Source organism: Silurus meridionalis, chromosome 12, assembly GCF_014805685.1.
Source record: "Silurus meridionalis isolate SWU-2019-XX chromosome 12, ASM1480568v1, whole genome shotgun sequence".
Taxonomy (NCBI): domain Eukaryota; kingdom Metazoa; phylum Chordata; class Actinopteri; order Siluriformes; family Siluridae; genus Silurus; species Silurus meridionalis.
This window is the reverse complement of record NC_060895.1, coordinates 21,955,732-21,982,274: the sequence shown is the minus strand read 5'-3', so window position 1 is coordinate 21,982,274 and position 26,543 is coordinate 21,955,732. Positions and strand designations below refer to the sequence as shown.

At 40.9% G+C, this 26,543-nt stretch overlaps 1 protein-coding gene across 3 annotated transcripts in view; it reads left to right on the top strand.

The window, feature by feature from the left end:
• pds5b (PDS5 cohesin associated factor B) overlaps positions 1 to 26,141 on the top strand; it is a 45,170-nt gene extending 19,029 nt beyond the window's left edge. For all 3 annotated transcript variants that reach the window (XM_046862484.1, XM_046862485.1, XM_046862486.1), the window contains 27 exons: positions 1,188 to 1,328; positions 2,905 to 3,020; positions 3,120 to 3,214; positions 4,227 to 4,372; positions 5,804 to 5,955; positions 8,391 to 8,504; positions 8,742 to 8,823; positions 8,910 to 8,958; positions 9,052 to 9,191; positions 9,299 to 9,414; positions 9,504 to 9,609; positions 9,753 to 9,913; positions 12,098 to 12,221; positions 12,313 to 12,471; positions 13,195 to 13,263; positions 13,633 to 13,769; positions 14,320 to 14,443; positions 14,717 to 14,921; positions 15,393 to 15,507; positions 15,707 to 15,839; positions 15,926 to 16,045; positions 16,787 to 16,849; positions 18,118 to 18,260; positions 22,646 to 23,119; positions 23,211 to 23,309; positions 24,624 to 24,738; positions 25,234 to 26,141. In XM_046862484.1, coding sequence (XP_046718440.1) covers positions 1,188 to 1,328; positions 2,905 to 3,020; positions 3,120 to 3,214; positions 4,227 to 4,372; positions 5,804 to 5,955; positions 8,391 to 8,504; positions 8,742 to 8,823; positions 8,910 to 8,958; positions 9,052 to 9,191; positions 9,299 to 9,414; positions 9,504 to 9,609; positions 9,753 to 9,913; positions 12,098 to 12,221; positions 12,313 to 12,471; positions 13,195 to 13,263; positions 13,633 to 13,769; positions 14,320 to 14,443; positions 14,717 to 14,921; positions 15,393 to 15,507; positions 15,707 to 15,839; positions 15,926 to 16,045; positions 16,787 to 16,849; positions 18,118 to 18,260; positions 22,646 to 23,119; positions 23,211 to 23,309; positions 24,624 to 24,738; positions 25,234 to 25,269 — 3,534 coding nt within the window. In that variant the 3' untranslated portion in view covers positions 25,270 to 26,141. The remainder of the gene's footprint in view (positions 1 to 1,187; positions 1,329 to 2,904; positions 3,021 to 3,119; positions 3,215 to 4,226; positions 4,373 to 5,803; positions 5,956 to 8,390; positions 8,505 to 8,741; positions 8,824 to 8,909; positions 8,959 to 9,051; positions 9,192 to 9,298; positions 9,415 to 9,503; positions 9,610 to 9,752; positions 9,914 to 12,097; positions 12,222 to 12,312; positions 12,472 to 13,194; positions 13,264 to 13,632; positions 13,770 to 14,319; positions 14,444 to 14,716; positions 14,922 to 15,392; positions 15,508 to 15,706; positions 15,840 to 15,925; positions 16,046 to 16,786; positions 16,850 to 18,117; positions 18,261 to 22,645; positions 23,120 to 23,210; positions 23,310 to 24,623; positions 24,739 to 25,233) is intronic.
• The last annotated feature ends 402 nt before the right edge of the window (positions 26,142 to 26,543 follow it).

The window sequence follows — 26,543 nt, the reverse complement described above, 5'->3', positions numbered from 1 at the left end:
GATGTGGTGTGATGCTCTGGTGTTTTTCACAGACCTCGTTCTAAATACACGCTCAGCACAGTTAGCAAGCTGGGTTGTAGCTTCGAGCACTAAAGACCTGAATCAGATTGGTTTATTTATGGATGGATGTTATAACTTGGTGTGATCTACTTAGCCAGAAGGTGATCATTTCATTAGTTTCATAGGTGATATTATCAATCAGTGTTTGATTTATTAATATCATTCTGTGGTTAGGATGCGGCGCTCTCAACGCTGCGGCCCAGGTTCGATCCCCGGTCAGGGAACCAACCCCAGCCACTCTTAGTCCCGGTCCCAAGCCCAGATAAATGGGGAGGGTTGCGTTAGGAAGGGCATCCAGCGTAAAAACATGCGCCAAATCAAACATGCGGATGATCCGCTGTGGCGCCCCCTAATGGGAGAAGCCGGAGGAAAGTTTTTTCTGTTAATAGATTGTTGTGCTGAAAGTTACCAAGCCTTTTACATTAACTGCGTTAATTAAGTAAAGAGTTATGTGGGAAAAATGATAGTAAGAACATTATAGGTGTAATAAATCATAGTACTTTGGATACTTGAGCACATTTGGAGCCAAATACATTTAAACTTATACTCAAGTGAAGGTTTAAAGGAAGGATATTTTACTGAGTGAATCTCCTCTTTTACTCAAGTACATGGTTTGTGTACTTCATACACTCCTATATATATATATATATATATATATATATATATGTGTGTGTGTGTGTGTGTGTGTGTGTGTGTGTGTGTGTGTGTGTGTGTGTGTGTATAATTATTGTAAGTTGCTTTGTATGTGCATATTTTCTGTAGTTTATTGTATATCTGCAATAATTGTTCATTTGGTGGATAATGTACCTTTTTTTTATTACTGTTATGATGTTTTTATATTTCAACTACACAAAAAGTCTTTAGGACACCTGACTTTTCCAGCCATATGTGGTTCTTTCCCAAACTGTTACCGCAATACTGGAGGCACTCAATTGTAAAGGACGTCATCGGATGCCGTAGCATAAACTTTTCCCTTGACTGGAACTTAGAGACCCAGATTTCTGTCGTTTTCAGTGAACTCCTGATCTCTTGTTAGAGACGTACCCCAGACACACTGCAGCAGCCGCTTCCTGACAGTGATTGATGGAGATGTTTGATGTGTGTCTCTCTTTGTCTCTTCTTCTCAGTTTTTCAACCAGGTGCTGATGCTGGGTAAGACATCAGTGAGCGACCTGTCGGAGCACGTGTTTGATTTGATCCTGGAGCTCTACAACATCGACAGTCACCTACTACTGTCCGTTCTGCCCCAGCTAGAGTTTAAACTTAAGGTAGGATAAAAGCCACCTGTCAGAAGCCACCAATAGGTAAACAGTGTGTGTGTGTGTGTGTGTGTGTGTGTGTGTGTGTGTGTGTGTGTGTGTGTGTGTGTGTATATAATATAATCACACATACACACACATTTAATCATAACTGTCAACAAAAGTGAGTACACCCTAAGTGATAACAGCTGTACGTCATGTAACCAGGCAAAGCCACACGTCCTATTCATCATGTTCATGTTTTCTGTTTGACAGAACCATAAACATTTATGTATCTTGTATTAGAGAAGTTAAATTTTGGTGCTTTGAGTACAATTCTCTCATACTGACCACTGGTTCACATGTTCAACATGGCACCTCATGAAGACTCAGTAGAGTAGAAGATCGGTAACACCCTGAAACTGAGTTACAGTACAGTGGCCAGGGTCATACAGATGTTTTCCAACACGGGCTCCACACATTTATTTTTAAGGCACAAATTTTATTAATGCGTGATCTAATGCAGTTCTTATTTCTGTTTTAAAAAAAATAGAAATAGATAAATAGAAAAGAGATGAAATTAACTTCCAATGCAACACGCATTACTCGGATATAAAATAATAATAATAAACTCCACCAAAATATAATTTTCAATCACTACACATTTGATTTACTGATTTCGAAGCCTCAAATCAAGCACCAAAAAACTAAAGCGCCATGATACACACATCCGGCAATTAAAACCGTCCGTGTGGAAACAGCAAAAGTCAGGTGGGCTGATGATTGATGTAATTTAAAATAACCAATAATTACTTGAAAACTTTGACAAGAATATTTTGTTTTAACTAATAATAAACGTCCATATTTGTCCGTGCACATGTTGATTCAAGTATTAAAAACTTGAAAAGTGTTAGCTTTTGTGATACCCTAAGCTTGTGGTACCCATTCATCACACATCCCCCCTGCCACCCCGCCCTAATGCATGCATTATTACCACTTGAGCCCACAGCCTGTGGCGTGTTAGACGTGTAATTAAGGTCTAACACTGGAGGTTCTTTAGTATAGAATCCGACACCTAGAACACACACACAATCACGCAATTAATTCCTGGATTTTGTGCGATTATCTCAAGCAGTGTGGTGAATAAACACAGGCGTAAGGACGCCCTGTTTTCATCAGCAGGTTTATAACAGGACACAAGGTTATTCCAAGCTTCCCTCAGGCTGCCTGTTTCATACTGATAAGTGTGTGTGTGTGTGTGTGTGTGTGTGTGTGTGTGTGTGTGTGTGTGTGTGTGTGTGTGTGTGTGTGTGGTATAAGCATACAAATTAGCTTGGCTGCATTGCCAGGTCAGGTTTTTTTATTTATTATATATTTTTTCACCCCCAAGCTTGAATGAGACAGTTTTTTCAATTTTTCATGATGTATGCCCTGAATATATTGGCTTTGCACACACTTGCATCGAGTGTGCAGATGTTTATATGCAGGAATGCAATGCCTGGAACGCCGAATAGACCAAACGAGTTCATTCATCCCACCGGTATTAATTGACGAACGCTTCGCTTCCTGCAGCTCTGAAAGGAATAATCTCTGTGTTTGCGTGCAGAGTAACGATAACGATGAGCGGCTTCAAGTCGTCAAGCTTTTGGCCAAGATGTTCGGCGCTAAAGACTCCGAGCTCGCCTCCCAGAACAAGCCTCTGTGGCAGTGCTACCTCGGGAGGTAAAGGTCTTCTTCCTCGTTTCTCCTGCATGGTTATTCATAATTCGTATCTGTGTACGAATTTTTAATTTTTTTTCCCCCTATTGACCACGTTCTCAGGTTCAACGATATCCACGTTCCTATCCGACTGGAGTGTGTGAAGTTCGCCAGCCACTGCTTGATGAATCATCCGGATTTGGCGAAAGATCTCACGGGTGAGGGGTCTTGACCTCCTGAGAGGGGTTTAGATTAGTTTTACTCTTTAAATTCAAACCAGATGAAGTCTCCTATGCCATCTAGATTTCAGCCATGTTTAAAAAAAAAAAAAATTTTTTTTTGAAATTTTTTATAATTCTCTCCACTCTTTTGGGAAGATGTTCCACTAGATTTTGGAGTGTGCTTCTGGACATTTTGTGTTCATCAGCCACAAGGATGTTAGTATTCATGTAGGTGAGGAGACCGAGGTGCAGTCAGCGTACCAATTCATCCCAAATGTGTTCAGTAGGGTTGAGATCAGAGATCTTATAGCAGGAGATCTTCCTCTCCAAACCATTTAAACCATATCTTCATTTTCCAGAGCTTAAGTTTCCAAGGTTAAGTGAACGGAAAGTTTATTATAGTGCATCTAAAGACGTCCTGTACAATTGTGTGCCTCCAGCTTTGAGGTAACAGTTTGCAGAAGAACCACATATAGCAGGAAAGGTCAGGTGTCCAAATACTTTTGTCCATATAATGTATATTTACACTATATGGACAAAAATATTGGGACACATGACCTTTCCGGTCATATGTGGTTCCTTTCCAAAGCATAACCACAAAGTCTTTGGAGGTGCAAGTGTGAAATCTTCCATCCACTTTGTGGCTGCTATAGAGCTCTGACTGCAAATCTAATGAACACCTTTGGGATAAATAAGACCACTGACTGCACCCCAGACCTCCTCATCTCAACTACCTGACTTTTACTTACACCCTTCTGGCTAAATCATTCTCACACACATCTCCACAAACACACTCCAAAATCCAGTGGATCTTCCCAGGATAATGTAATCACTTTTCTGTTATTTACAGAGGAGACCAATCGTAGGTGTCCGTGAGCTCTTGTATGTAGAAAAGGGCAGATAGTGATTTATTTTTTGTCCAAAATGTGATATTAAATCACAATTTGCTCACAATTATTTTTGTATGTAAACGTTAATTCAGGAGCGTTCGTGTTTTTGTTGCTTTCAGAGTATCTTAAAGTAAGATCTCACGATCCGGAGGAAGCCATTCGACACGACGTCATCGTGTCCATCGTGACGGCGTCAAAAAAAGACCTCGCCCTCGTCAACGATCCCTTGCTGAATTTCGTCAGAGAGAGGACCCTCGACAAGCGGGTGAGTTCGGATGTGTTCTTGCCGTTTTGCTTTTTTTCCGCCTCCTCCATTAGTGGGGGAAAAACAAAACCTGAGCCGTTGTTACCGTGTGACATCAGTGCATATGACCGGCCGAAGCTCATTAGCGCTGCGGTTTCTCTCGAGCTCCACTCCATTTCTCTTCCTAATCTAATCTGCAGCCTCTCTGGGCCTCCAGGCAGAGGAGACCAAATGAAATATTGAACCATAACTCGCATATAGCTGCAATCCAGCCTTTTCAAAACGCATTCGGGAGGGGGTGTCTAACTGTGTTTCATTCTGTTCGCCCGCATCAAAGCATACTGGAGGAGACGTTTTTTCCCCTCTATTCGTTTGCATGGCATTTTTTCAGTACTATGTTTATATCTCCAAGGAACTTTTCTCAATTTCCAATTCCAAATTAATGTCCATTAGGTTAATCATAAGCTTTAATTCCTAGTGTTTTAAATCAACCCTCTGCCCTACCGGACAAAAAAAGAAAAGGAAAGAAAACGATCTCACGGGCAATGTCAAATCATTGCCTTTTCTTAAGCAATTAAAACAAAACAAAAAAAAGGCCATGTAAGTAAATTTTTATATAATCCTTGCATGCCTGAAGTTGTAATATCCCTCCATAAATCATAAATAAATAGCAATCCAAAGTTATATAGTTGCTTTTAAATCCATACACACATCGACGGCACACATTCTGCAAAAAAATCCATACTGATAGTTTTTCCGGGTTGCGCTGTTGTTATGTAGTACGGGAGCGGCCTCTAGAGGCAAATTGCTGACACCATGTGCTGTTTGTTTCGACACGAGAGTGCAGCACTGCTATATTACATTTATTAATTATAATTTGTTAATTATATAATTATATTTCTTCTTCTTCTTCTTTCGGCTTCTCCTATTAGGGGTCTCCACAGCGGATCATCGTATAATTATATTTATTAATATGTAAATATTCCTGTAAAATATTACCAAAAAATAAAAAAGTACTGAATCATAACAAAATGTGCCAAATAGAAAAATAGAATATATATATATATATATATATATATATATATATATATATATGTGTGTGTGTGTGTGTGTGTGTGTGTGTGTGTATGTATATATCATTATATTTATTAATATAGTTAATATAATCATATTTTTTTTCATTTGGCACATTTTATGATTCAGTACTTCTTTTTTTTTTTTTTTTTTTTGTTAATATATTACATGCAGTGTTTTATTTAATTCAGTACCCGTTTTTTTTGCTAGATTATTAAATTATCGTAAGATACGATCCAACCGATATAAGAAGGAAAGATTTACTCCACTATTTATTCTCCAGGAGCTCATTAGTGTATGTGAATGTGCTTTTTTCCTCTTTAATTTATTGTTTATAACAGGGGTGTTTTATGAGCACATTTTGTGGCTGTGTTACAGTGGAGGGTGCGTAAGGAAGCGATGATGGGCCTCGCACAGATCTATAAGAAGTACGCTCTGCAGGCGGAGGCGGGGAAGGAAGCATCCAAACAGATCTCCTGGATTAAAGACAAACTGCTGCACATTTACTACCAGAACAGTATCGATGACCGGTGAGTGTTTGATATTGGAGGTGGAGTCAGAACGATGTATCATATGTATTGACTCAAGTTTGTGGACACCTTGACTCTTAGGTCCGCTATGTGCTTTTTGAACCTTCTATTCCACATTTGTTCCATGTTGTTATAATTGACCTCCATTTATCTGGAGATTTTGGAGTGTGGAGATTTGTGTGAGATTCATTCACCAAAGGTGTTCATTAGGGTTGAGGTCAGAGCTCTACAGCAGGAGATCTTACACTCCAACCCATGTGCACCATATCTTCATGGATTTGGATTGTGTGTACTGTGGCATTGTCACGCTGGAACAGATTTGGATCTCCTAGTTTCAAGTTAAAAATCTACTGCTATTACATTTAAATACATCCTATTTAATTGTCACTTTTCCAGCCATATGTGGTTCTTCCTCAACCTGTAACCACAAACTTGGAGGCACACAATAGTATTTGATGTCTCTAGACACGCTGTAGCATGAAATCTCCAGCACGACCTGTGTTTTAGAGTGGAAGATCTCCTGCTATAGAGCTTTGACCTCAACCCTTTTGGGATGAATGTGAACACTGACTGTACCTCAGGCCTCCTCACTTCTCCTACCTCAGAACCTGAGTTTACCAACACCCCAATATGGGAATGAATCGCACAAATCCACACAATCACACGCCGAACATCTTCCAAGAAGAGTGCTGGCTATAAGAGCAAATGAGGAATGGAACGGGAGAAAAATAAGCACAAAGCGTTTAGGTCCACAAACATCTGCCCATACAGATGTTAATCCTCGTTTTGTTATTTTAAGGACTACGACGATTCTGCGTTTTTTTTCCCCCCAGAATCTGCACTCCCCTATAAAGAGAATTCATATTTACACTGAAATGAACGACATCCCCATCAGCACCAGATGTTCAGATTGTTTTTCGAGCTCGCGGTCGCTACCGTGGAGCTGCGAGAGACTTTTTTTGTCTCACGAATCCCGCCATCAGCTCTTCAGCTTTCTCACTATTGCACCGTGCCAGGGCTGTGCATGAGGGAATAATAATGATGATGTAGTGCGCTATGAATACACACTCCTCCCCCGCCTCCAGAGAGATGGAGAGATGGAGTTGCTGCATGAAAAAAGGCACTGATGTAATCGCGTGAAGTCTTGAGAGCGTAGATGAGGAGAGAGATGTAGAGGGGGATCATACTGACAGCATCTGGCTTTATCACTCATTTCCTGTTTATATTTAGAGACGTTTCATGGTGTCCTGTCACGTCTCACTGTTTTGCATTGCACATCAGTTTTTTTGCAGAGCCTAGTGATGACTCTGCTGCCTAGGAGGCGCTAAATATAATATAACGAGGATGGTACGATTCACAGATACGCATCGGCATAAAGGGTAACGATGTGACGCGTCGATTTCAAAAAGCGATTTTATTTTTCATTCTTTATGGTCCTAAAAAGTCATAGATTTAAACTGTTTCTATGTACCGTAATTTCCGGACTATTGAGCGTGCCCAAATATAAGCCGCACCCACTGAATTTGACAAAGATATTTATTTTGAACATAAATACGCCGCACCTGTCTATAAGCCGCAGGTGTCTACACTGAAACTAATGAACTTTACACAGGCTTTAATGAAAGACAGTGTCTGTAACACGGCTTGTATCTAAACAGCAGCCTACCAAGAAAGTCATTGTTCACTGTCCTCCTCCTTCCTTTCACAACAGTTTCTCTCGGGAGTTTATCTTTTGGCATCGTTGTGCGTTTAAAAATCACCACCGGTGAAGTTTTTCCTGTAGACAGTCCGAGTAAACGCCAGGTCAAACGTCAGAGGAACATCATCCATATTTATGATGTGGTGCGGCCCGATTCAGTGGGAGCGCATCTGATTTAATATAAAGAATTTCATTGGTTCACCTAATCCCGTTCCATAATTTCATTGCTCTAATGTTATGGGGCTCAGTTTTTTGGCTTGAAGCTTGTGAAACTGGGAAAAACCCAGGAAAAATCCATAAATTAGCCGCTTCGTTGTTTAAGCCGCGGGGTTCAAAGCGTGGGAAAAAAGTAGCGGCTTATAGTCCGGAAAATACTTAGTAGTAGTTGCGCTATACTATTATTATGTAGAAAGTGACCGATTATTTGCAACCAAAATTTGATACGTAGCTCGATTTTCTTTCCACTAAACCGTTTCTCGAGCGCGTTCTCCCAGCGCTGCCGCTACCATGTAAATACGACGCGTCGCAATGCTATGGAGGCCGAAGCACATCCTGAGACTATTATAGAATACAGATTAACATGGCAGAGGTAGAGCTGTAACTTTCCTGGAGACAGAACAGGAAAAAGGCACTTATGCATATTTATGATTTGCTCCGTCTGAAACCGAACTAAAAGCGAACAGTGTGTATCATATTGAAGTGTTTCTAACACTTATCATCGTGTCTAACATGCCAGGTTGCTTGTGGAGAGAATCTTTGCCCAGTACATGGTCCCTCATAATCTGGAGACTGCAGAACGCATGAAGTGCCTGTATTACCTGTACGCGACGCTGGATACAAACGCAGTCAAGTAAGTGCGGCGCTTCTTTCTTTACTGGCCTCAAGTCTGTTCTGTCCGAATTTTAGGTTTGTATCAACGCGCCTGTTTCCGTGGTAACAGCTGATGATAAACGCTACACCGCTACAAAGGCGTGTTTCCGGAACTCTTCTTTACGGGTGCTTTGTAACAAGCAGTATTTTTAAATGTTTTTTATTTTGATAACAGATGAAACCGAAGTGTAATATCGACTCGATGTTTTATTCTCAGAGCCCTGAATGAAATGTGGAAGTGCCAGAACATGCTGAGACACAATGTCAAAGATTTGCTGGATCTGGTTAAACAGCCCAAAGTACGTCCTCTCTGTTCTCTGCGCCAATAACACCGAGCACGGTCGCGTTTAACATTTTAACCTGAGATGTGCCTTTTCTTTCCCAGTCGGATTCCTACAACAAAGCCGTCTTCTCGAAGGTCATGGTCATCACAAGTATGTGTCGCATCGCTCCAGTCCTCGTGTATCGTGTTATCGTAGCGTTACCGCACTGGTGTCTTTATTTTCTCTGTGTTTTTTTTTTTTAAGGAAACTTGCCTGATCCAGGGAAGGCACAGGATTTTGTGAAGAAGCTGGCACAGGTTCTGGAGGAAGATGAGAAGATTAGGAAGCAGTTGGAGACACTGGTCAGCCCGACCTGTTCCTGCAAACAGGCAGAGGTCTGCGTGGTAAGGACTTTTATTATACATCCAGATCAACCTTCTTTCCAGGCAAATGAAGTAAATTGCTGTTTAATAGTTCAGGTTTCTAATCTGAGCTTTGTGCTCTTTTACAGAAAGAGATCACCAAAAAACTGGGCAGCCCCAAACAACCTAGTAACCCTTTTCTGGAGATGGTGAAGTTCTTACTGGAGAGGATCGCTCCCGTCCATATCGACACCGAGTCAATCAGGTACAGCGATCCGACGTCTCATCGCGGCTTCTTCTTCTTCTCCCCGACACTGACCGTTCGTCTCTCTCTTCTTTATTTTTCCTCCACAGTGCGCTTATAAAACAGGTAAACAAGTCCATCGAAGGAACGGCCGACGACGACGACGAAGGTGTTCCCACCGAGCAGGCCATTCGCGCAGGCCTGGAACTGCTCAAGGTATCTATGGATTCAGTTCTCCATGACGACTAGGTTGCGAACAGATTTCCGTGATGACTCACACTATTCAGGCCACGAGCTTCAGGTTCAGATCTGATTGTTTTGCTCCATAATTACGCATAATAAGTGTCTGGTCTTCTCAGGTTTTGTCCTTTACTCACCCCGTGTCCTTTCACTCGGCCGAGACGTTCGAGTCTCTACTTGGCTGTCTGAAAATGGACGATGAGAAGGTGGCCGAGGCGGCACTGCAGATTTTCAAAAACACCGGTGGAAAACTGGAGGAGAGTTTCCCACACATCAAATCGTGAGTGTGATGCTTAGATTTGATTTGCATTTAGTGCATAAGTGAGTACTACAAGCTCTGTAGGTTCTTCTATTTCTTCTATGAGCACTGTAGGTTCTTTTATGAGCTCTGTAGGTTCTTCTATGAGTTCTGTAGGTTCTTCTATGTGCACTGAAGGTTCTTCTATGTGCACTGTAGGTTTTTCTATGAGCTCTGTAGGTTCTTCTATTTCTACTATGAGCACTGTAGGTTCTTCTATGAGCACTGTAGGTTCTTCTATTTCTTTTATGAGCTCTGTAGGTTCTTCTATCTGCACTGTACGTTCTTCTATGAGCTCTGTAGGTTCTTCTATTTCTACTATGAGCACTGTAGGTTCTTCTATGAGCTCTGTAGGTTCTTCTATGAGTTCTGTAGGTTCTTCTATGTGCACTGTAGGTTCTTCTATGAGCTCTGTAGGTTCTTCTATTTCTACTATGAGCACTGTAGGTTCTTCTATGAGTTCTGTAGGTTCTTCTATGAGCTCTGTAGGTTCTTCTATTTCTACTATGAGTACTGTAGGTTCTTCTATGAGCTCTGTAGGTTCTTCTATAAGTTCTGTAGGTTCTTCTATGAGTTCTGTAGGTTCTTCTATGAGTTCTGTAGGTTCTTCTATGTGCACTGTAGGTTCTTCTATGAGCTCTGTAGGTTCTTCTATTTCTACTATGAGTCCTGTAGGTTCTTCTATTTCTTCTATGAGCTCTGTAGGTTCTTCTATGTGCACTATAGTTTCTTCTATGTGCACTGTAGGTTCTTCTATGAGCTCTGTTAGTTCTTCTATGAGTTCTGTAGGTTCTTCTATGTGCACTGTAGGTTCTTCTATGTGCACTGTAGGTTCTTCTATGTGCACTGTAGGTTCTTCTATCTGCACTGTCGTTCTTCTATGAGCTCTGTAGGTTCTTCTATTTCTTCTATGAGCACTGTAGGTTCTTCTATGTGCACTGTAGGTTTTTCTATGAGGTCTGTAGGTTCTTCTATGTGCACTGAAGGTTCTTCTATGTGCACTGTAGGTTTTTCTATGAGCTCTGTAGGTTCTTCTATTTCTACTATGAGCACTGTAGGTTCTTCTATGAGCACTGTAGGTTCTTCTATTTCTTTTATGAGCTCTGTAGGTTCTTCTATCTGCACTGTACGTTCTTCTATGAGCTCTGTAGGTTCTTCTATTTCTACTATGAGCACTGTAGGTTCTTCTATGAGCTCTGTAGGTTCTTCTATGAGTTCTGTAGGTTCTTCTATGTGCACTGTAGGTTCTTCTATGAGCTCTGTAGGTTCTTCTATTTCTACTATGAGTACTGTAGGTTCTTCTATGAGTTCTGTAGGTTCTTCTATGAGCTCTGTAGGTTCTTCTATTTCTTCTATGAGCACTGTAGGTTCTTCTATGAGCTCTGTAGGTTCTTCTATAAGTTCTGTAGGTTCTTCTATGAGTTCTGTAGGTTCTTCTATGAGTTCTGTAGGTTCCTCTATGTGCACTGTAGGTTCTTCTATGAGCTCTGTAGGTTCTTCTATTTCTACTATGAGCCCTGTAGGTTCTTCTATTTCTTCTATGAGCTCTGTAGGTTCTTCTATGTGCACTATAGTTTCTTCTATGTGCACTGTAGGTTCTTCTATGAGCTCTGTAGGTTCTTCTATTTCTTCTATGAGTTCTGTAGGTTCTTCTATGTGCACTGTAGGTTCTTCTATGTGCACTGTAGGTTCTTCTATGTGCACTGTAGGTTCTTCTATGTGCACTGTACGTTCTTCTATGAGCTCTGTAGGTTCTTCTATTTCTACTATGAGCACTGTAGGTTCTTCTATGAGCACTGTAGGTTATTCTATGAGCTCTGTTAGTTCTTCTATGAGCACTGTAGGTTCTTCTATGAGCACTGTAGGTTCTTCTATGAGCACTGTAGGTTCTTCTATGAGCTCTGTTAGTTCTTCTATGAGCACTGTAGGTTCTTCTATGAGCACTGTAGGTTCTTCTATGAGCTCTGTTAGTTCTTCTATGAGCTCTGTAGGTTCTTTTCTGAGCATTGTAGGTGGTTCTTTGAGCATTGTAAATTCTTTTTTTAGGTTCTTCTTTGATTTAGTATTCATTTTCTGCATGTATATTGCTAATCTCTTTTTTTCTGGCTTATCAGTAATGTTTGTGCAGTTCAATCATGTAAATCTTGTTTGCCTTTGTGTCTCTAGGGTTCTTTTACCGGTGCTTCAACACAAAGCCAAAAAGGGACCTCCTCGCCAGGCCAAGTACGCTATCCGCTGCATCCATGCCATGTTCTCCAACAGAGACACCCACTTCGCACAGATTTTTGAGGTGAACGTTTTAACAACAGTATTCAATCTGTTAACTTCTCTGAACGTCCACCTCAGCCTCATGCTGATTCTAAGCCTTTTCTCGGTTATAGCCTCTGCACAAAAGTCTGGACACGGAGAACATGGAGCAGCTGATAACTCCTCTTACCACGCTGGGGCACTTGGCCATGCTGGCACCTGAGCAGTTCGCCGGACCTCTTAAATCGCTGGTGGCCAACTTCATCGTGAAAGACCTGCTAATGAACGACAGGGTATGTAGAACAGCCAAATGTCAGTGAGTTGCACAGTCAGTGTTCAAAAGCATGAAAATGAATTTCTTTTAGAATTTAGTCTGAAGTGGTGGAGGAACTAAACAAACCATGAAGAAGGGATAAACAAGGTCAAATATGATCATGTATCATACGGTGTAAGGAACACAGGACTTCATCACTCGTTTCTAAAATTCCACGTTTTATTACATCAAAAAAATCTTTTGTTTTCATTTATAATTTAGAGCACTTTATTAATCTCAAAAAGAAATCATTTCTTCAGTCTTTTTAGTCTTCATATGGTTCCCCTGGAGCAGATAAGCTTAAGGGCCTTGTTCAAGGGCCCATCAGTGGCAGCTTTGTGGTGTTGAGATGTTGTATGGATTAGAGACAGTGGCGTTGAGTAAAAGACAGGAGGTGGAGCTGGAGGTAGCAGAGCTGAAGATGTTGAGATGTTCATTGGGAGCGATCCTGGTCAATATTTGTGTACATTGATGGTATTATACTTAATATTTAATATAGTAACTGTCTTGGAGAGCATTAAAGTCTCTTGACGTGGCATTAAAACTCTCTCTTAAAAACAGAAAGAAATGTAATGTACTGAAATGGAAAAAACCTGATCTGAGAAGTACAAAAGTAAATTTCACACTGCATGTTGGCACTTGCTTTTTAATGGCAGATGATTTTTATCAGATTTAATGCATTTTATTTATTTCCATCTCAAAGATTCCTGGCAAGAAAACAACGAAGCTCTGGGTTCCAGATGATGAAGTTTCCACTGAAACACTGACAAAGGTATTTCAGTTTTTCATTATAGCCATATGTATGGTATTGGAGGTGGGTTATATAATAATATATATATATATATATATATATATATGTATGTATGTATATATGTATATGTATGTATATATATATATATATATATATATATATATATATATATATATATATATATATATATATATATATATATATATATATATATATATATATATATATATATAACCTAATTGCTATAATGCGAACACAACGTACGCTAATGATTCTTTCTGATGACATTTTCAGGTTCGAGTTTTTTCCATGTTTGCTTTCCCCGGGTCTAAATAAATATCTCTCTGTGTTCTTATCAGACGTGTCTGTCCTGTTCAATCTTCATTTTAGATTCAGGGCATTAAGCTGATGGTAAGGTGGCTGCTCGGGGTGAAGAACAACCAGAGCAAGTCGGGGAACTCGACGCTGAGGATGCTCACTGCCATACTGAACAGCGATGGAGATCTGACGGAACAAGCTAAGATGGGGTGAGTGAGTCCTGAAGGGCTACATACAGGTTTCTCCTTAGGCTTGAGTAAAAATGTATTCATTAGGCGATGGAGAAGGAGCAAAGCACTGCAGTAGTGGCTAGAACTAGTCGTGTAGTCTGAATCGTTCTTTTCATTCTTTCTACTGAATCCTACAGTAGTAAAATCTCCATGTTCCTTCCAGCTGCTTTATAACAGAAATGCTGACAGAACATTGCCTCAGTGGTTGAGGGTTTAAGGGCTCTTGCTCAAGGACCCAATAGTGGTAGTTTAGGATGCTGTGATTGAATCTCATGACATTCTGATCAACATCTTAGCCACTGAGGTACCATTCAGTATGAGCAGGTTGTTCTTTATGCACTTTATAGCAGTGACGCACACAATATGGACTAAAGTTTGCACATATTCATTCAGTCACAGGGGTAAAGTCAGATACTGATGGGGTGAAAACCCGTCCAAAAAAAAAACGTGACGTGTATGTTTGTGTGTTTTTTAAAACAAAATACCTGTGTTTGTGTCTGTGTGTGTGTCTGTGTGTGTGTGTGTACAGGAAGCCGGACATGTCTCGCCTCCGCCTGGCGGCTGGCTGCGCGGTGCTGCGTCTGGCCCAGGAGCCTTGCTACCATGAGATCATCACCCTGGAGCAGTACCAGCTTTGTGCTCTGGTCATCAATGTAAGATTCGCAGCGTTTTTCATTACAGCATTATAGCTCCTGTAAGTCTCCTTTAATAGCCGCCCGGTCTGGTTTAATGACGTGAGACGGAGCAGCGTGAGCTCCGTATCAAAACTATGTGCTGAGTCATCGTGTCAGTCCTGCTGCTGGTCTTACGTGGCTTCTTTGATCGCCTGATTCCACTTTTCTGACGGTTTCGGTCACGCTAGTGCTTACATCGTTCATGTCTTTATTCGTTTGTCAGTCATTGCTCCGTTACGTCTGTGTCCTCAGGACGAGTGTTACCAGGTGCGTCAGGCTTTTGCCCAGAAGCTGCACAAGGGTTTGTGTCGGCTGAGGCTCCCGCTGGAGTACTTGGCAGTGTTCGCTCTGTGCGCCAAAGACCCCGTGAAGGAGCGCAGGGCTTACGCTCGCCAGTGCCTGGTCAAAAACATCAACCTGCGCAGGGAGTACATCAAGCAGCACGCCGCAGTCAGCGGTGAGTCCATGTACACTCCTGTCCTCTCCATCACGCTGTAGATCAGGGACAGCTCAGGCCTTTTAATGAGCTCATGTCCTTCTTACCTACATCAGTACCTGACTTTACTAACATCCAAGTTTACTAACATCTCTCTCTCTCTCTCTCTCTCTCTCTCTCTCTCTCTCTCTCTCACATTCAATTTCATTCTATTCAACGTGCAAACCAAGACATGTGCATTTGCAATCTACACATAGAATACGGATTAACATGGCAGAGGTAGAGCTGTAACTTCCTGCAGACACAACAGGAAAAGAACGTCTGCTTTTATTTATGAACTAAATAGATAAAAGTGAACTATTTGTACGGTAATGAATTGCATCGAATCGTATATTTTTCCCCGTTGTGTCGAATCAAATAGAAACCGCATCATAACGGGGTAAATCGCAATGTTCACTAACGATAATAAGATCGAACACGTGTCTTTTGTAGATAAGCTGATCTCCTTGCTGCCGGAGTACGTGGTGCCGTACGCCATTCATCTGCTGGCTCACGACCCGGACTACGTCAAAGTACAAGACATAGAGCAGCTCAAAGACATCAAGGAGTGAGTGTGTGTGTGTGTGTGTGTGTGTGTGTGTGTGTGTGTGTGTGTGTGTGTGTGTGTGTGTGTGTGTTTGATGGGTTTTGACAGATTTCTGTATGCTTTAAAAATGAAGCAAAGCCAGAGAGATCGATTTTTCCAGTGGCTTTGGCTTTAATGCTGGAAAAAAATGACATGCCTCGTTCTGCTCCTTTATCTTCAGGGCGTTATGGTTTATTTTGGAGATCCTAATGTCGAAAAACGAGAACAACAGCCACGCGTTCATACGGAAAATGGTAGAGAACATCAAACAGACGAAAGACGGCCAGTGTCCAGACGATCCAAAGATAAACGAGGTGAGAGATTTTCCCCCCTCTGAGTGATGTCGTCATGTTTTAAAAAAAATTCCTTCATATTTTCCGAAATCCTCGTCTCCTTTCAGAAACTCTACACGGTGTGCGACGTAGCCATGAACATCGTCATCTCCAAGAGCACCACGTACAGCCTGGAGTCACCGAAAGACCCCGTGCTGCCCGCACGCTACTTCACTCAGCCTGATAAGGTGATGTACCTGCTGCGATAAACCCAGTACATTCATCATTATGGTTTGTATCACAGCGTTCACTACCGATGCTCGAATCTGATTGGTCAAAAGGTGTTGAGAAATTTTCCGTAACGGCGAATCTGACAGTCGAGCGGTAGTTCTAATGCATTTGGGTTTCCATAGTAACTTGTGTAACTGCTGTTATTGTAAGTGAATACTTACATTCATGGCCCGTGCCATTGCTGCTGGCTGTAATATGCATTGACAAAGATCTGTCTGTCTATCTGTCTATCTATGCATCTGTCTGTCTGTCTAATTTATCTATACAGTCTGTCTGTCGGTGTTATCTGTCTGTCCATTCATGTATTTGTCTATCTATCTGTCTGTCTATACATCTATCTATGCATCTGTCTGTCTAATCTTTCTATCCTGTCTGTCTGTCTGTCTGTCTGTCTGTCTGTCTGTCTGTCTGTCTGTCTGTCTGTCTGTCTATCTATCTATCTATCTATCTATCTATCTATCTATTCATTTATTCGTCTGTCTGTCTATCCATCTATTCATTTATTAATCTGTCTGTCTGTCCGTCCATCAGTGATGACATCATTCATGGACTTTTTACAAAATATAATCTAAGGATAATTTCTCAATAAAAACTGTTGATGTTGGCAGACTGCTGTAGAATAAGAGGAATTAAAACGTTTTCTTGAAGTTCTTCACGCGCAATAAACCTCCTTTTCTTCCCCTCTTTCGTTCTCACAGAATTTCAGCAACACCAAAAATTATCTTCCTCCTGAGATGAAGTCATTTTTTACCCCTGGAAAGGTACTACATCATTTTTTAATTAATTTAAGTCGTTAAAGTGTGGACGTTTGGGGATTGTTTTTCATTTTCAGTCAGTTGGGCAGCTTGTTCATTATATGAAAATAATAAGACTATAATAGTCAACAGTATTGAATTTGAGCAGCATGTCGTTCAATGTCGATTGTGATTTACAGAGAGGGGGAAAAAGAGAAACTGAAAAAAGGACGGGGGAATTGTGCACGTCTACATCATCAATTCATAAACAATTTGAGAGCTGAACAAGAACGATTGTACTGGAATAAAGAGAGAATACACAGAAAGAGAAAAAGACAATGAGAACAATACAGCTTTTGAAAAAATAGCGGATCTAAGCCAGGGCGGGGTGGGGGGTGCGTTATTTGATATGTAGATCGTTTTCTCGTTGCTAAACTGTTTCTTGAGGGCGTTCTCTCAGCACCACTGCTGAGATGTATCACAACGCTACTGAGAGCGAGGCGCACCCTGAGAAAAGCGTGTTCTCCCCCCGTTCCTTCATTTTTGTATTCAGAATTATGTCTTTTGTTGTTTACCTGTCCAGAGTGCTCCAGAGTTTAGCGGGTGGTGCGTCAGTAAAAATGCTCCGTGGGAAACAGGGTGCTCCGTGTGCAGTTAAATTGACTAAACAAATTGAAATTTTTTTGTATTCGAGTTACTCGAGGAATCATTTCAGCCCTAGTCATTTTATTTCCATTGAATCGCATCGTGTTGAGTCGAATTGAAATCGGATCCCACTGCATTGTAATAGGGGTGAATCGCATCGCATCGGTAGCTTCTTCATATTTATCGAAACTGTGCATCGGAATGGGAATCACATCAGCCTCAGTTATGGAGATGCACCTCACTACTGCCAGAGATGTCCTCAGACTCCTGTTTTTTGATTAGTAGGAGAAAAATCCTGTGTGGTCTTCTGCTGTTGTAGCCCATTCTTCTGACTCGTACTTGAGTCTCTTGTACCATTTTTATCTGATCTGAAGTCATTTTTCAGCCACAGAACTGCTGCTTATTCAGTGCTTTTTGTCCACAGACTGCTAAATGAAGATCAGATGTTTCATTCCAACTAACAGATATCACTCAGATTGTTTTTTTGTTCTGCATTATGCTACTCATACTATACACGATTGACTGATGACAACTGAATAAATGTGCAAGTGTTCCTAAAAAGGTGTATGCGAGTGTATATTTAAAGTCTGAATGGATGAAAGCAGTACTTTGTGCAGTAAAACGTTTCTCCCTGCTCCTCTCGTTTCCAGCCCAAATCGGCGAACGTACTCGGAGCCGTGAACAAACCGCTATCGGCTACGGGCAAGCTGCAGACCAAACTATCACGCATGGAGACCATCAGCAACGCCAGCAGCAACTCTAATCCCAGCTCTCCTGGCCGCAGCAAAGGAAGGTAGTAAACCTGAGTGTGTGTAAACATTCTGCAATTACATTTATATATAATGTCTAATTACTTATAATATCTTATTCACATCTGCAGGGTTTTTTTTTTTTTTTACTCAATGGCCCTTCAGGACCGCAGTCCAACATTTTAAACACAGAATTACCACTTCTCATGATATAATCATGTCTGATTGTGTATTTGACCTTTTAACAGGTTCTTACGATCATGTGTATCAAAATGCACTGGTTTTATCATCTGTATTGGGGTTGTTGGCAAAGTCGGAAGTGAAATTTGACTGAAAGACAGGAACCAATAGGAACGTAGTATGTTGAAATATGTTCTTTCAAACAAATCGATGGAAATGACTGAAAATCTATTGCTGTCGATGAGCAAATGTGTAGAGTGTAAGGGTGAACATGTAGAGACCATATCCAGTGGGTACACACACAAGCAGAAGTTTAATATACAGCAATCCCCCGTTTATAAACGGGCGGCATCCCAAAAATGGTATTTTATCTTTACGGTACTTTACTGTATTAACATTTTACTTTATTTTATAATTAATAATTAAATTTTCAGTAATGAAAAACTCCATAAATCAGCCAAACAAATTAGTTATGTGGCGAACGCAATTTATGTGGGAAACGCGTGAGATTCGAACCGCGGTAAAGCGGGGGGATTACTGTATTTTATCTCAAAAGTATGATAATGGAGCCCTGCACGGGACTGTTTTCTGAATTTCTGACCGCCTGCTCTCGAAAACATTCAGTCACAGCTTATACAGATTGTATAAAAATGATGCATATCTTCATGTAGCTGAATTTGGGCACAAAAGGTTTTTCGGTCTCCTGCTATAGAGCTGCTATTAAAAACCCAGGCTACCTTACCTCACCTCACCTACCTGACTTTACTAACATCCTTGTGGCTGAAGGAATCTCCTCCAAATCTACATAAAATCTAGTGGAACATCTTCCCAGAAGAGTGGAGGTTATTATAACAACAAATGAGGACCGAATGTGGAATGGGATGTTCAGAAAGCAGATACCAATCTGTCAGGTGTCCACAAATTTTTGAGCAAACGGAAAGGACTATAGATACATAATCAGTGCTTTCAGGATTCAATACAATAAATATAAGAAGTACAATATAAACGCACATAATGAGCTCATGCTTTGGAGGTAAAAATGACATCATTTGGCACTTTATTGCAGATCACGGGGGCACAAATGAATTTATGATTTGTCCTCTTGTCCCAGACCCCCGGATTATAGATTTTCCTCCCTTTCTGAATCGTACAGATGGTACGCAACCTTCCTAAAAGCAAAAAAAAAAAAAAAGTGAAGTGAAAAGACGCATGTATCTGTGAGGTCTTGGCACGGGTGAAAAGGTGTGAGCTGAAATACATTTGCATCACAAGACACGAGTGATTACAGCTTCCCCACATCCTGCTGGCATCGACACACCACTTCAGCTGGAAAAGCAGGAGACGCTCGGAGACGCTGGGAGACGAAGGACCTCTTCAGCGAACCCATTGAATGCAGCACAATGGGAATTCGTTCCCGTCCTCAGACGGCTGTAATCAAGCGAGCCGGCTGTGTTTTAATCAGAGACTAGCGCATACTTAACAGTTTGAGAGACGGCTGAATATCAAGTGTCTGTTTAAATCTTTTTCTTTAATCAGCACTACAGATTTAAATGATAATGAACAAATATGTTTTTAAAGATTTTACATTTTTCCAGATATAAAGTACTGTACAGATTTTGTTACATGAGTTTATTGCATGCTTTTACAATGAATGCAGAGAAGAACGGCGAATATAATAAGATATTTTAGATGAAATATATATACTTTATATATTTACGGCATTTTGAAGACGCAACCATCCGCTTACAATTATCTCATTTATACACATTGAGCAGTTGAGGGTTTAAGGGGCCTCGCTCAAGGGCCCACCTTTTTTGAACATCCAATTCTACATTCGGTCGCCCTTTGCCGTTATAGTAACCTGGGAAATCTTCTGGGAAGATGTTCCTCTAGATTTTTTGTGGAGAATTGAGATTTATTCAGCTACAAGGGTGTTGAAGTCAGGTACTGATGTAGGTGTGGTGAGGAGGCCTGAGGTGCAGTCAGCGTTCATTCATCCTGTAATATAGGGTTGAGATCGGTGCACTCGCAGGAGATCTTCCCCATTCAGACCCATGTAAAGCATATCTTCATGGAGCTGGATTTGTGCTGAGCAGAGATGGCAAAAGAACACACATCCTTCATTCTAGTAGAAGTGCAGATATTCATGTTTTAAAGGACTCGGGTGAAAGTTGATGTTCTGACTGCACTTTTTCCCTCAAGTTCAAGTAAAGAATTTTTGGCTCTGACGTAAAAAAGTACCGAATTTTTCGGACTATAAGCCGCTACTTTTTTCCGCTACTTTTTTCCCACGTTTTTCCACCCCGTGGCTTAAACAACGAAGCAGTTAATTTATGTTTTTTTCCTGGGTTTTTCCCGGTTTCACAAACTTCAAGCCAAAAAACTGAACCCCATAACATTAGAGCAATTAAATTTCCGAACGGAAACGAAAAAACGCACCTCACCTGTGTTCTGAGCTGCACGGCATCGGGAGAAAAAACTTTTTTTTTAAACGCACGACGATGCCAAAAGATAAACTCCCGAGAGAAATAGTTGTGAAAGGAAGGAGGAAGACAGTGAACAATGACTTACTTGGTAGGCTACTGTTTAGATACAAGCCGTTGTAACGCGTTGAGTCTGGGTGAAGGGAGAGCTCGCTAACTCCAGTTACAACAGAAATCATATAAGCACAGACAGCTTTCCAAAACTCGTGCTTTTTTATTATTCTTGGCAACAGCGTTACGGGTTAGTCAAAGAAACTTAAAAATGAGCATCAGAAAATAATAAGGAGATATTCCTTGTTCTTGCACACACGCAGTAATACCGGAAATAAATGTTGTGCCGGTGTTTTCCCAAAATACCGCTATGCTCCTAAAGGAAGCGCAACATATTTCACCCGTTACACCGTGTGTAAAGTGTCTTTCGTTGAAGCCTGTGTAAAGTTCATTACTCAGTTGCGGCTTATTTATGTTAAAAATAAAAATATTTGTCAAATTCAGTGGGTGCGGCTTATATATGCGCTTTATAGTCCGGAAATTACGATAGTCATTACTTCTACCTGTTTTAGTGTCACGCTGGTAACTGGACCTCACATCATATTAATATATTGATAGAAATTAATTTCAAATGTTGTTACCTAATTAATGTGTCCAGGCTGAACATCCACCATATAGAACACAAGCAGAGAAAAGATGATGGTCATGTGATAAGGAATGTCTCCGTTCTCAGTCACGTTTACATCACTGACTCCCTCTGTCTCATCCACGTTAACCCCAGACTTGTTGATGTCATCTGTCGCGCTCTTTGTGAGCTTCCTAAACTATCCATATATCTGTGGTATGTGAGAAGCAGGAAATAATTCACCAGCGGTAGATTGAAAAAGCCGCGCAATGACAGGAAAGAGGTTGATTGGCTGAAAACGGTGCGCAGTGAGAAGAAAAAAAGTCACCAAATAGATTAAAACTAAAGGAACGAGTCTGGATTGAAAATGTACGAAGTAGAAAGTACAGATATTTGTGTCAAAAATGTAATGAGGGAAAGTAAAAATAAATAGTGAAGTACTGATACCTAAAAAATCTACGCAAGTACAGTTGCTTCCCACGTCTGGTGCTGAGGGACATCGTCACGCTGGGACAGGTTTGGGTCTCCTAGTTGAAGTGAAGATCAAATGTCATGAATCCAAAGACTTACACTTGTGTGCCTTCAACTTTGTGGTAGAACCACATATGGCTGGAAAAGTCAAGTGTCCAGGTGTCCCAATACTTTTTTCCATATCGTGTATATGTTACGCTTACAACCTAATGCTTAATAAAGGACAAAAAAAAAAAGGAATGTGTGTAGAGTTTGACCTTTCAGGAGTGTTCTTAGCTCAGGGGGTTATGAAGGTAATGATAATTATAGGCGCATATTAATTAGTCTAATCAACCTTCATATTGTCCTGAATAAGGATCTCGCATTTCATGGAGACCCTGTGATCGCTCTCATTTGTTGTCATTAATATATAGGTTCCAAAACATTTAATATGTAAATGTCAAAAATAATAATGATGATCACTAGAAAATTAATATTTCAGCTGCTTGCACTGTGAGATAATACGGTTTGTAACAAAGACTAAATGTGCAACAAGAAATTATGCAGATTTTATGTAAATTAGGAATAAAAAAAGGATGCTGTAAGCAACACTTGTGAATTAAGTTTTCAGAGTGATGCTGCTGATCTTGTAAATCATTCTGATTTTCCAATCTCTTTTGTTTTGTTTTTTTTGTCTCAGAATGGACTCTGCTGACATGGACCACAGTGAGAACGAGGACATCTCCATGAAGAGCCCGTCTGAATCAGACAAACCCACCAGGGGGCGCAAACGAGGTGCTGCGGCCGGCCAGGAGGACAAGGCCCCGGAGTCGAAAGCAAAACGCGGGCGCAAAAAAGCAGCCAACACCAGCACTGAGGATGCTGAGGAGCAGTGGACAGAGGACAGCAGCATTGTCGACACGACCATGGAGACCGAGGACGAGCAGAACAGCCCGCCCAAAAGGGGGCGCCGGGGAAGACCTCCCAAATCCGCCTCGGCTAAGGAAGAGGCCGTCGTGACCAAAGGAAGGAGAGGACGCAGGAAGGCCGTGCCGCCGCCGGACGAGGACAACGACGACGAGCAGGAGGCGGAGGAGGAAGACGAGGATGAAGATCGAGGCAGCGAAAATATGGAAGAAGTTAAACCTAAAGGCAGACGAGGACGCAAACCGAGGTCAGATTTCTCAAGAATAATCTCTAAAGCTTACTCTATATATCTCTATCTCAGACGCGTCCTAACCAAGCGTATTCGTGATTCTTCTCAGGGCGGAAGTGTCCGAGGTCACCAGCGATTCGGTGGAGTCCACGCCACAGAAGAGAAGAGGACGACCTCCTAAATCTCAAACGGCAGCTAAAAAAACAGGGTGCGCAACAAATAAACGTTTATAGTCTCATTTCCACATCAGGAAATCGAGCGAGTGCATAAAATCTTTAAAATTGAATCTAAAATACTGTTTAGACAGTGAATTATTCAAATTAGGTCTGCTTCATCCAGCACATTATTATGGGGTTTTATTAGACTAAGTCTGATTTTACCCATAGCTAGTTTGGATCCTAATTGCTGATAATCGATTAATCAACCGATAGTTATTAAAATGAATTCTGAATAAAAAGAAGTCAAATAAATGAAGTTAAATAACCTGAAGTTAATAAATGCTTATAAGGAATGTTCATTGTTTGTTCGTTGTTTCAACATTAACGAATACTTTTTAAAATTTTTTTTATTAAGTCCATTTTCATTTCATCAGTTAACTTTAGTTAATGCAGTATGAACCAAGATGAACGAGGTACAGCACGTAGTCTCACGTGTCAAAACAAACAACACGTAGCATCAGTAATTCGCTGTATAAAGACAGCAGGCCTTCTTAACAGACACAACCCGGAAAAACTATCGGTATGAATATTTGCCGATAGTTCCAGCAAACTATAGGCGCTGATGAATGCAACATTCTATGGACAAAAGTTTGTGGACACCTGACCATAAGATTGTGTTTTTTTTAACATCCCATTTCACATTTGGTCTTCATTTGCTCTTACAATGAGCTCCACTCTTCTGGGAAGATGTTCCACTAGATTTTGTGGAGCTTTCTTGAGCCACAAGGGTGATAAGTGTAAAGTCAGTTATTGATGTAGGTGAGGTGAGGAAGCAGTCAGTGTTTGTGGGTGCAATCAGCCTTCACATTCATCCTCTTCAATATGATTGAGGTTAAAGCTCTGTAGAAGGCCTCTCATGATATTTGACACAATTTTCAACCCATGTAAAGCGTATCTTCATGAAGCTGGCTTTGTGCACAGGAGCATTGAGATGCTGGAACAGGTTTGGGTCTCCTACATCATTTGAAGGGAAAATTTCATGCTACGGGATCCAAAGCAGTCATACAATTGTGGTAACAGTTTGGTGAAGATTCAGGGAAGTTGTGAGAAAAGGTTAATGTGCAGAAGGTCAGGGGGTCAAGTCCCAGTATCACCAAGCCATCTGCTTCCTAACATCACTGGGACAGTGCTGTGAAGTGATGTGACAAGTGTAAAGCACCTTCACCATATATTGCTTCAAACCTCAGGTGTCCCAATACATTTGTCCATAGACTGTATGTGAATGTTGAAGTTACTAATTTTTGGATTTGTGTATATATATTTATATATTTATATATTAAAAACTCGCTCGCTTCATATTCCAGAGGTGGAAGAACTCGGGCAGCTGTGAGCCAAGAGGACGAGTCTGAGGAAGAGATGGAGACGTCACAGCCTAGTGACGAGGAGGCCGAAGAGGAGTCGCAGGATTCCTCACCTAAAGTAAACCACTGGGCTGAAAACTAGAATGATTGTCATAATTTAGCAGAGAAGAGCAAATCACAGTACCGTAATGTGTGAATTTTACAGTATATATATATATATATGCGGTCGCACAGAGTCGGATGAAACGAGCGGTTAGGAGAACACCTGTAGCTTATAAAACTGATGAGTGCGCTCCGTTTCAGTGTCCGACAAAAACAAAAAAAGAGAGACGAGGACTAAAATTGGATCGCGGGGGGGAAAAAACACGTACATACACACATACGCTGCTACGTTTGCCAAGAGCGCAAAACTTGCATTCTTTTATTTTTTTAGAAAGCAGGCGTCTGCTAAATGCCATAAATGTAAATCGTTACAATTGTATCGTATCACCGTCATCATCGGAAAATTCGAAAATAAACGTAAATCGGACGAACGTAATTCGGGGATTAACCTAGGAATTCCGAAGGGTCGTAAACAGTCTTAATTTTTCGTGTTGTCTTGTGATGTGTCCAGGTGCGACGGAAGGCCGGAAGACGAGAGCGGAGATGAGTGAACTGACGTTCCAGCGTTCCGACAGATTCACCGTGGCAGCGCTTTTGAAAAGCCCTGGAACATGTCAGAAGATTTTTTTTTGTTTTGTTTTGAGCAGTTAGACTTTTTCGGAGTCGTGCGTCCGCTTCAGCTGTATTTTGCTCGTCCTTTCTGCCGCAAGCAAGCTTTCGTCGCCTCGTCGCTTCCCCGCGACTCGCGCTTCATTTCTCATTGTTACATGTGAAAATTCAACACACACAAAAATACACACAAACACAAGTGTAAATAGTCTTTGTTCTGTTGCCCCCTCTGGCGCTGAAATCCCCTTTTACTTTAGGGAACCTGTATAGCTCTTACCCTTCCGGATTTTAAGATGTTGCATCGGCTGAATTTGTTCAAGTATTAAAGAAAAAAAGCGTTTTTTTTTTTGTTGTTGTTTTTGTTTGTTTGTTTTAGCAGTACTGTATCTGTCCTGTGTGTTTTCTGTATCTTTTTTTTTTGTTTTTTGTTTTTTTTGTTTTTTTGTGTTTGTCATTTTACTCTTTCCCTTTTTACCCTTCGTCTTTTGTGTAACTCTCGTGTGCATATTATTGTGGATGTGCAAATGTGCCTCTGCAGGAAAAAAAAAAAAAAAAAAAGGAAGAACGAACGAAACACTGGTCTGACAAGGAAAAAAAATCACGTATTTGTAAAATTTTCCTGTCCAGTATTTGTTTTTGTTTTTATCAGTGTTTAGATGGAAGAAAAAAAAAAAAGGAAAGAATGGAACAAAAGCAACCCGTTTTAATATTAGCTGTGTGTTTGGGGGGTGTGAAGGTTGAAGGTTGGGAACCACAAAACTCACCCATTTTTTCAGTCTGCTGAACCAATAAAATATTCTGTTTAAATAATTCGACTTGACTTACTGAGCCGTCGTAACGTGAACGGCACGTGTCGTTTATCACTTATAATCTTTATCAATGAACACAATGGAAAGTAAATGAACAGAAGAGAAACCCGAATCAAATCAATATTTGGTGTGAACACGCAAAACCGCATCAGTTGTTCTAGCTACGCTTGCACATAGTTTATGAAGGAACTAAGCAGGTAGGTTTTTCCAAACATCTTGTGTAGTTCCTCAAACCATCATCTCTCTCCTCGTGTCTCTCATTTCCACTCGAGCCTGATGACTATCTACAAGTGTTTAATCACCATACACCTACACTGTATAAGGATTAGAACGAGGGAGAAGAAAGGTGGATGGAAGTTTCATGATTGGATAGAAAGATGGATGGATGGATGGATGGATCATA